This window comes from Mirounga angustirostris, unplaced genomic scaffold, assembly GCF_029215605.1.
Source record: "Mirounga angustirostris isolate CCGP_5_RB_7025 unplaced genomic scaffold, mMirAng1.0.hap1 SCAF_10, whole genome shotgun sequence".
Taxonomy (NCBI): domain Eukaryota; kingdom Metazoa; phylum Chordata; class Mammalia; order Carnivora; family Phocidae; genus Mirounga; species Mirounga angustirostris.
In genome coordinates this window covers 137,043,049-137,053,683 of record NW_026991718.1, presented here as the reverse complement: position 1 = coordinate 137,053,683, position 10,635 = coordinate 137,043,049, and the positions used below count along the sequence as shown (strand labels likewise).

The following is a 10,635-nucleotide window of genomic DNA, read 5'->3' as shown; positions in this document are numbered from 1 at the left end:
ACTCCCCCATTCTCCTCTCGGGGTCCCCCTATTCCCCCCATTCTCCCCGGGGGGTGTCTCCCTACTCCCCCATTCTCCTCTCGGGGTCCCCCTATTCCCCCCATTCTCCCCGGGGGGTGTCTCCCTACTCCCCCATTCTCTCGGGGTCCCCCTATTCCCCCCATTCTCCCCGGGGGGTGTCTCCCTACTCCCCCATTCTCCCCTCGGGGTCCCCCTATTCCCCCCATTCTCCCCGGGGGGGTGTCTCCCTACTCCCCCATTCTCTCGGGGTCCCCCTATTCCCCCCATTCTCCCCGGGGGGTGTCTCCCTACTCCCCCATTCTCCCCTCGGGGTCCCCCTATTCCCCCCATTCTCCCCGGGGGGTGTCTCCCTACTCCCCCATTCTCCCCTCGGGGTCCCCCTATTCCCCCCATTCTCCCCGGGGGGTGTGTCTCCCTACTCCCCCATTCTCCTCTCGGGGTCCCCCTATTCCCCCCATTCTCCCCTGGGTGTCTCCCTACTCCCCCATTCTCCTCTCGGGGTCCCCCTATTCCCCCCATTCTCCCCGGGGGGTGTGTCTCCCTACTCCCCCATTCTCCTCTCGGGGTCCCCCTATTCCCCCCATTCTCCCCTGGGGGGTGTCTCCCTACTCCCCCATTCTCCTCTCGGGGTCCCCCTATTCCCCCCATTCTCCCCTGGGGGGTGTCTCCCTACTCCCCCATTCTCCTCTCGGGGTCCCCCTATTCCCCCCATTCTCCCCGGGGGGGTGTCTCCCTACTCCCCCATTCTCCTCTCGGGGTCCCCCTATTCCCCCCATTCTCCCCGGGGGGTGTCTCCCTACTCCCCCATTCTCCTCTCGGGGTCCCCCTATTCCCCCCATTCTCCCCGGGGTGTGTCTCCCTACTCCCCCATTCTCCTCTCGGGGTCCCCCTATTCCACCCATTCTCCCCGGGGTGTGTCTCCCTACTCCCCCATTCTCCTCTCGGGGTTCCCTATTCCCCCATTCTCCCCTGGGGGTCTCTCTACTCCCCCATTCTCCTCTCGGGCTCCCCCACTCCCCCCACTCCCCCCGTGATGACAGCGCCGGCGTCTCCGTCTGTGCGGGGAGCTCCCGGAGGCGTGATGCGCGTGCTCAGGATGGAGTGGAAGAGGCCGCTGTCCGTCTAGCCAGACTCGCTACTCACAGGACGGACCGGATGCCCTCCGTTTCCATCCTGCACTCAGCTGCGGCAGCTGGCAGTAAGCAAGTGGGGCACACCCACTCGGAGCCCTGTGCCCCCCCAGCCCGCTCTAGAGACCCCCTCCAAAAGCAAAGCCACCATGTGTGCTGCCTGACGATTTGTCACTTATATGTGTAAACTTTGTGAAGCTTTTTATAAACAGTATCAAAGTGGAAGGTAGTTTTTGTTTTGAAGATTTATTCACGTTGATACACGTAAGTCTGGTGTGTTCATTTTAACTCCTATATGATGTTCTGTGTAATACCTGAAGTATAACCACTTTTTTTTAAAGATTTATTATTTATTTGAGAGAGAGAGAGAGCACGTGAGCAGGGGAGGGGCAGAGGGAGAGAGGGAGAGAATCTCTAGCTGACTCCCCACTGAGCAGGGAGCCCGACACGAGGCTCCATCCCAGGACCCTGAGATCATGACCTGAGTCAAAATCAAAAGCCAGCCGCCCAGGTGCCCCTGAAGGACAACCACTTCTTTATCCATTGTCTCGTGATCTAAAGACTCACCAATTTTGTTTTGGAAAATGTAGCTGTTTTTCATTAAAAATGTTGTTTAACAAATAATGAGCTTGTTATTTTTTAATTAGCTAAATACTTTTACTTTTCTTCATTTCATTTCCTAGTATGGTAAATACCAACAGATCAAATCCACACACATGAGCTCCATGGGGGCCTGGATCAATCCTGAAACCCTAGGGTCCCAGAGACCACAGGGGAGAGGGCACGGCCATGAGCCCATGACAGCGAGACCCCCGCACGCGACGCTCCGGGAAACCAAAGACAACAATGGGAAAGTCCAATCTGGCTGCCTGAACATGGGCCAGCAGGCAGGAAAAGTTAGGAAAAATTAAAAAGCTGCCTCAGCAGGGTACAGGAAAACCAACTTTGCAGACCCCGAAGAGCATGCTTCCCTCCCAGCCCGTGGCCTCGCAGGACCCTCACCCGAAGTACTTGCCCTCCTCGAGCCAGAGGCCCGCTTCTGAGGCTAGTTCCACGACAAACGTCCAGCAAGGACAGCGGCCATAGGCAGACGGGTATGGCCAAGGCCCCTGGGTGCACCCGCCCCCCCGGCTGCGGGGCACCATGGGGGACAAGGCAGCAGGGCGGGCGGCCCAGGGGCTCCTGCACGGGCAGCAGGCAAGGCACAGGGCCTGCGGGTGCAACTCGAAAGGGGGCAGGAGACGTGCCCAGACACATCACCAAAGGGGTACAGCCAGCAAGAGGCACAGGAGAAGAGAGCCCACGCCATTATTCATATAAGAAACACAAGTTAAAACACACTGATGAGAAGGGCAGGAGCACGGAGCAGAACACGTGACAGAACTAAGTGAGGACAGGGCACCTGAGCGGCTCAGTCAGTTAAGCGTCTGCCTTTGGCTCAGGTCATGATCCTGGAGTCTTGGGATCAAGTTCCGCATCGGGCTCCCTGCTCAGCAGGGAGTCTGCTTCTCCCTCTGACCCTCCCCCCTCTCATGTGCTCTCTCTCTTTCTCTCTCTCTCAAATAAATACATAAAAAAAATCTTTAAAAAAAAAAAAAAAGAACTAAGTGAGGACACAGCGGCCCGCCCCCTGACAACACGGGTTGACAGGCGGGTTTTTGCGATCGTCTTACTTTCCTTTTAATGATCCTTTCTTTCTGGGGGGAATTGTAGGTTTAGTCCCAAGGTGAGCAGGGAGTACTGAGAGCTCCCCCATAACCCTCTGCACACACCTCCTCCCACCATTAGCACCCCCACCGGAGGGTACGTGACAGCCCGTGGACCTGCACAGACACGTGGTGTCGCCAACGGCCCATCTCCCTGCACGCCGGCCGTGCATTTGGACAAATGTGTGACACACGTCCCCAGCATCATAGTGCCGCACTGAGTGGTCTCACTGCCCTGAAGTCCTCTGCCCTCCTCCTGTCCATCTCTCCTTCCTCTCGAACCCGGTAACCGCTGACTGCTTCTTTCCTTTTTTTTTTTTGTGGTAAAAAACACAGGACATAAAATGTACCGTCTTAACCATTTTTTAAAAAATATTTTATTTACTTATTTGAGAGAGAGAATGAGATAGAGCATGAGAGGGGGGAGGGTCAGAGGGAGAAGCAGACCCCCCACCGAGCAGGGAGCCCGATGTGGGACTCGATCCCAGGACTCCAGGATCATGACCTGAGCCGAAGGCAGACGCTCAAGGCGCCCCCCAGGCGCCCCTGGGCTGTGAATAATTTATTTTTATTTTTATTTATTTATTTATTTTAAAGATTTATTTATTCATTTGAGAGAGCGAGAATGAGAGAGAGTACATGAGAGGGGGGAGGGTCAGAGGGAGAAGCAGACTCCCCGCCGAGCAGGGAGCCCGATGCGGGACTCGATCCCGGGACTCCAGGATCATGACCTGAGCCGAAGGCAGTCGCTTAACCAACTGAGCCACCCAGGCGCCCCCCCATCTTAACCATTTTTAAGTGAGCCGTTCAATGGTGGTAAATACATTCATGATGTGCAGCATCAGAGTCCCTGTCGCCTTGTGAAACACTAACTCCCCACCCCCTCTGTCCCCGTCATCCTGCTGCCTCTCATGTTTGGACGACTCTAAGTATGTAATGTAAGGGGAATCCTGCAGTATTTGTCTTTCTGGGATGGGCTTATCTCACTGAGAGCGACGTCCTCAAGCTTTGTCCACGTGGCAGCAGGTGTCGGGACTCCCCTCCTTGTAGGCGTAGATCACATTGTGCTCATCCGGTCATGCCCAGGTGGACACCTGGGTTGCTCCCGTGATTCAGCAATGGTGGGGGACACTGCATTGACGTGAACATGCACATCTCTCTTCAGGACCTTGCTTCCCATTCCTTTGGGCACAGAACCACAGCAGAACTACCGGATCATCTGGTAATGCTGTTGGTAACGTTCTGAGGAACTGTCGTCCTGTTTTCCACAGCAGCTGCCCCGCTTTAGACTTCCAGCAACAGTGCACGGGGGTTCCAATCCATCCACATTCTCGCCAACACTTGGTGTGTGCTTGTTTTCGAGAGTCGCCATCCTCACGGGTGTGAGATGGGGTCTCACTGCAGCTTTGATTTGCATTTCCCACCTGATTAGTGATGCCGAGCATCTTTTCATGGACTCGCTGGCCATTTGTGCATCTTCTGTGCAGTAATGTCTATGGGGTCCTTTGCATATTTTTGGATCAGGTTGTTTTTTGTTTCTTTGGTCTTAGACATTCTCTGCATATTCTCGATGTCAAACCCTATCAAATATTCAATTTGTCTATATCTTCGCCCATTCTGTGGGTTGCGTTTTTACCTGATGATACTGTCTGATGCACATTAAGTTTTCATCTTGTCCAATATGTCTATGTTTTCTGTTGTCTGTGCCTTCGATGTCCTACCCAAGAAATCACTGCCAAGTCCTATGTCGCTAAGCTTGGGCCCTATGCTTTCTTCTAAAAGTTTTATGGTTGGGGAACCTGGGTGGTTCAGTCAGTTAAGCATCTGCCTTCGGCTCAGATCATGATCCCAGAGTCCTAGGATCGAGCCCCAGATCAGCTCCCTGCTCAGCGGGGAGCCTGCTTCTCCCTCTCCTGCTCCCCCTGCTCGTGTGCTCTCTTGGTCCAAATAATTAAAATCTTTAAAAAAATAAATTCAAAAAATAAAAATTTCAGGACACCTGGGTGGCTCAGTCAATTGAGCGTCTGCCTTCAGCTCGGGTCATGATCCTGGGGTCCTGGGATCGAGTCCCACATCAGGCTCCTTGCTTCGTGGGGAGCCTGCTTCTCCCCCTGCCTGCCACTCCCCCTGCTTGTGCTCTGTTTCTCTCTCTCTGACAAATAAAATCTTAAAAAAAAACTAAAACTAAAAATTTTGTTTTGGGGTGTGACATTTAGGTCTTTGACCCACGTTGAGTTACTTTTGTAGAAGGTGTGAGGTAGGGGTCCGGTTCTCCCAGCACTGTTTGTTGAAAAGACTGTTCTTTCCCCCTTGAATGGTCTTGACATCCTTGTCATCTGATCGTATATGTTGATGGTGGCTATGAGACGGTATGAATTTTGTCAAGTGCACACGGGGTGAGCTTCACTATAAATACGGGTTAAATCCCATTTCCTCCATTTACCTGCTGTGAAACTGAGGGCAAGCCCACGTTCCTGCACCCTCTTTTCCCCCCTCCACTAGTGGGACTGGGTAGTAATTGTGGGGATTAAGCTCCCAAGACAGCAGGTCCTGGCTCTGGCAGTGCTGAGTGCTTGGTGATCCCTGTCATCAAACACGGCAGCCCGTGGGGGAGCCCCTCTTCTATGCAGCTGGGCATCCCGAGGGCGTTACCATCTTGTGGGCCGTCTGTCCTTCTGACCAGAGCCACCATGGCTCTTCAGAGGACTGTCTCCACTCAGCTCATCTGCCCGGAAAGCATGAGGATGCTGGGTGCCTAGGACAGCGGCCAGGCAACAAGGACCCTCAGGTCAGACTAACACTGTGTTCTGGGCATTTCGTTGCTTTCGGCAATAGGCTCCGATTCCCAGGAGAGAAGGGAGATGGTCACTCAGAGCTCCCCACTGCTCAGAGAACACAGACCCCTACACCCATCCAGTGGCCCGCCCAGTGGTGTCACAAGTGCCCCTGAATCCCCTGTCCACCATGACAAGCAATATTCTGGAACAATCCATTTGCTGGGCCAACCCTACAGAACACACTGTCCAAACATCTGACATCAGTGCACGGGGACTCGTCTGTAGCCCAATTGCAGCCCTTTCCAGAGAGGCCAGAACAGCTGAGACAGTGAAAAATTGTTCAGTGCAAAACAAATGTCTACATTGGCTACAGTTGCAAAACAAATGTCAGCTACAACCCATTTTCAAAGAAATTTGGTTTTGGAGCTAGGGTTTAACATTTACCTTTGCAGATCTGCACCAGTCTCCCCCCAAACAATCTAAGAGTGGTTGATTCTGTTTATACAGATGGGTGCTGCCAGTCATTACATATTATAAAAATAAATGCATCTCACTAGCTCGTATTCTTGCCTGACATTTTCATGCTACACTGACAGGATAAACAGTGTTGAAGGCCGGCCACGCACACGCTCGGCCGGAAGCATTCTGGTTCTCAAAGAGACAAAGGAGCTGTACAACCACTGGGCTGACTGTCCACTAAACTCCCAGCAAGAGACACCAAACATGCTGTTTTCACTTTGCAAAACCCGCACACGGAGAATGCAGAAGCCAGTGAAGCCCAAAGTAATTTGCCCTATCAGGGACCCCAATCTTTGCACCCACTGCGGACCAACAAAGTCCTTTGGAAGATGTTTGAAAGTCTGGACATTGAGATGAGAGAAACGGGACAGGGGGAGCTCTGTACTGACTGAACTTTGCCCCGGGCCCGCCTGTCCCCCGCAGCTCTTCACGGCCCCTGCCCTTCCTGTTGGAAGGCAAGGGGAAGTGTTACTGGTGCTTCTGAGCTCGAAGTTTCCCAGCGCCGCCATGCTTCTCACGGATACTGGGGACTGGTAAAGCCAGTCAGTCACCATCTCTCTTGGGGAGCACTTTTTCTCGAAGAGCCAGTGTCCTGAGAAGCAGCTTCTGGCCGGGGCTGCCCAGAGGGCTGGCTGGATCTCGGGGAGCCTCCCGGAGTTTCTCTTGTCCTGCTCGGATTTCCTGATCCTGTGTTCCGACAAGGACCCCGCAAGCAGGCGGTGTGTCCTCCGCATTCACCGTAAACGCCTCCCCAGTGGGTCGCTCCACGCTCCGTCGGACACGAGGCCAGCGCATGGGCCCTGGGCCTGCCCGGGGCTCCCAGAGGCCACCAGGGCTGCACCCGATACCTCTCCAAGTGCCGGACCCGCTAGGTCTGACATGGGTCCCCTACACCAGATCATGTGTCTGGCAGGTCTGCGGGCTGACCCTCCCACAAGCATGGGCAACATGAGCTTTGCGGGTGGGGTTGGAAGGGGATGCGGTGGCCTAGAAAGCCCTCAGAGCTGCTCCTCAGAGGCACCCTGCCGGCGGCCTCTCCGGCCTCCACCTCGTTGTGGAGGACCTCGCCGACATTCCCAGGCAGCCGCTACCCTCCCAGAGCGCCGTGTCTATGAGGAAAAGCCCTTGGGACCGTCGTGTTTCACGTCCGCCCGTGCGGAGACAAGAGTGCTCTGGCGGCTTCTGGCTTCTGTGGCAGCCTGCCATGGCAAAATGCGGTGATGTCCCTGAGGGACCAGGGCCTGCTTCTCCACTGCCTGCTCCCGAGCACAAGCCACATCCTAGCTGGTGCGGGTGATGTCCTGGGCCTGGCCACTCCGGGACAGACTTGTGCCAGCCCCGCGACCCAGACAGGACTGTCCCCAACACGAGGCGGCCTGTGAAATCTGGTCAGCGCCAGGGGGCCCCATAACATTAGTTGATACCGTACACAAGACAGACTCCAAGACAGCGTCTGTCTGTCCATGGCGAGATCTCCAGTGGCTCTTGATAAATGCACAGAGTCCAGGGACATGTAACTGAACCCTAACTTCAAAAGGAAATAAAACCAAAATACCAAGTTCTTTGGGGAAAGCATGCTCTACTTTTCATTCTCCACGGATGTTCTAAGCTACAAAAGGACTCTAAAAAGCTCCTGGGCCCTTATGCCAAAGCCACAAGGACATCACGTGGCCAAGAAGGCCATCACATTCCACACAGGCCAAATGCATCAGTAGCAGGTGCTCGTTTTTTAAAATGCATTTTCTACCGGAAACCTCTTTATTACAGACCAACATCTGACGTCCGAGATTATCAAGGGGCACAAAGTAGAGGCAGTAACTTTACGTGTCAGCATCTGCAGAAACGGCAGGTTAAAATCCATAAGCCGAGTGACAGGGGCCCCTTGGACACACTGGGCCCTGGCGCCGGCTGTCCTGCCCCCCTCCTCTGGCGCCTGGGCTGGGCCCGGGCCAACGCACCCCTGACCCTGAGACCCGGCCTTGTCGGCGGACTTAAAAGCACAAAACTTGCTGGCCAATGACCAGTGGCCGTGAGAAATGGATTCATCCAGAAGAAGTCGTTAAAATGCCCTAACTCCTGTCATTTTAAATGTGTCCTAGGGTTGTGCCCTTGGACAATTTCAGCTTGCGCTCGCCCCCAGAAAATGAGCCCAGCCCCGGCCACAAAGGCCTCCCCACGCAGACAACCAGACACCCCAAAATCTGCTCTCGGAACAGCGTCCCCAGGGTAAACCCTGTGCCAGTGGCTCCGCTCATGTCCCCGTCGAGCAGATTCTCTCGATTCCTCCCTCCACCCTGGCTTCCTGTGTCCAAAGCCACAAAATCAAGCCTTCGGAACAAGTATTGGCTTTTAAAAGAGTTTTAATTACAAATGTGATGTTGAAGCCTGGACACACAGGGATGACACCCTCTCATGGAGAACCCGCCACTCCCTACATACGACTGCGTGTGGGCCTGAGTGTGCAAGTGTGTGCATGCGTTCAGAGGACGGCCTTCCGCTCAGAGCCCTGCTGCGCCCTGTGGTGTTGACATTTCTACAGGAAGACCACAGTCACTTGAACAGATGTTTGCTAAAATGGACATACACCTATTTTTTGTTAAATAACTTTAATTACAGGGTTGTGAGCAAAGGCTGCTGCGGACCCTCCCGTGGGGCACACCCGCTGTGACTCACCCGCGTCTGAATGTGCATGCTGGGAGGGACACAGCTGGGAACAGTGACACTCTGTGACGTGGTGTGGCCTGCACTGACCAGGACGCCCTGGTGACAAGGGGTGTGGACGAGGCCAGAGGCGGGGCTCCCTTCACGGCTGGGAGCCGCCCAGGGGGTTCCATCAGCACCCCTCCAGGTTTCCAGCTGTCCCAGGGTGTCATGGGAATGCTTCAGTTTGGATAGTATACAATTGGTGATTAATGCATATCTTGCTTTTCAGCAAAATACTATTCAAGTAGTTTTAACTTAAATATTTTAAAAGTAATCTTTACATTATCGAAGATTGGTAAAAAATACAGAATCTGACAACTTTTCATTTCATTCAATCTGATGCTTTGAAAATCTTCACTCTTGTATTACCTTAATTCCTGGCCTGTATAAAGCTCTTCAAAGGATTTTTTTCAAGATCCATCTTCCCCTGTTATCGGTTCACATTCAAAACAGTCTCAGAAACCCTTCTGCATTACAAGGAGGACTATGGAGGGATTTATGACTAAAGGAGCCCCCCTGGTCACGGACTTTAGTGATAAACTTTACAAGGAAGAGGGTGCCGTCAGCTACACAAGCCCAGCCGAGTCCCGTCATGTGAAGGGACTGCAAAGGATTTTCCTTTTCCACCCTTAATGAGAACATGATGATCCCAAGTGAAGCTTTATGAAGAGACTGCAACAGCAGTAAAATGTTTGGCAAAATCAAAAGTTAATTAGAATAAAATCCTCGACCGGGGATGGTGCTGTCGCCACGAACACAGTCGTTGGAAAAGCCGGTTTCTGCCGCGACCAGAGTTCTGAGCAGCCGCTTGATGGAGTCCAGCCTCCGGTCCCGGGGTCCGGGGCCACTCCAGCCCCTCAGTAGATATCCGGGCAGCGTGAGAAATTCCGCTCAAAGTAACCCCCTGTGTACAACCAGTCAGGAGTCCCCGTGTGCGGGTTGCTGCCCTGGTGGAACCACCTGCAACACAGACGAGGCGCTCAGGAGGCGAGAGCACAGTCAGGGCCGCGGTCCCTCCCACGGGGTGTCCCCATGGCAACACGCAACCCTCAGCGGGGCCGGGGCAGCGACTTCAGCTGAGAAGGCTTAACCACATTTTCACTCGGACTCTCCCCTCCAAACAAGCCTGGGGTCCGCTTCACCAGCAAAACCTCAAGGATTTAACAGAAAACACGCTGGGCCATCAGCAGAGGCTGCCTGGCTGCTCAACAGCGCCCGCACCTTTCAAGGTGGGAAGGCGCACAGTGCCGCCTTCCCTCAAAGCCTGCGTCGACCTGGGGAGAGGGGAGAGCCTGCAGGCAGAGGGACAGTGGTGGCTGCCACCGGGCTGCGTTTCTGGCCCTGCGCCCTAGGAGGCCCCCACTGGCTCCTGTGGGACACCTGTGCCCTGTGCAAACCACCATCCCCACCCCCCGTACCCCTGCGCCTGCAGCCCCCCGCACCCCCGTGCCCCTGCAGCCCCCCACACCCCCGCCCTGTGGCCCCGTGCCTGCGGCCCCCCACACCCTCGCCCCCCACCCTGTGGCCCCACACCCCCCTGCCCCTGCGCCTGCAGCCCCCCACACCCCCGCCCCTGCTCCTACAGCCCCCCACCCTCCACCCCGTACCCCCACTCCTGCAGCCCCCCTGCACCCCCCTCCCCCCTGCCCCTGCAGCCCCCCCACCCCACCCCCTGGGCCACCTCCACTTCTGTTGCACAACATGAAGACAACAGAGGACGCCTGCAAGTTATCATAAAGTGGATGTGGGGGGCTCACAAAGTAGAAGTCACCATCTCAG

At 54.8% G+C, this 10,635-nt stretch overlaps 1 protein-coding gene across 13 annotated transcripts in view; it reads right to left on the bottom strand.

Annotated features, from left to right (window-relative positions):
- Positions 1–8,495: 8,495 nt before the first annotated feature.
- The window catches only part of OSBPL2 (oxysterol binding protein like 2), a 40,575-nt gene continuing 38,435 nt past the window's right edge, over positions 8,496–10,635 (bottom strand). For all 13 annotated transcript variants that reach the window (XM_064573422.1, XM_064573429.1, XM_064573426.1 and 10 more), the window contains one exon: positions 8,496–9,816. In XM_064573422.1, the coding sequence (XP_064429492.1) occupies positions 9,714–9,816 (103 nt within the window). In that variant the 3' untranslated portion in view covers positions 8,496–9,713. The remainder of the gene's footprint in view (positions 9,817–10,635) is intronic.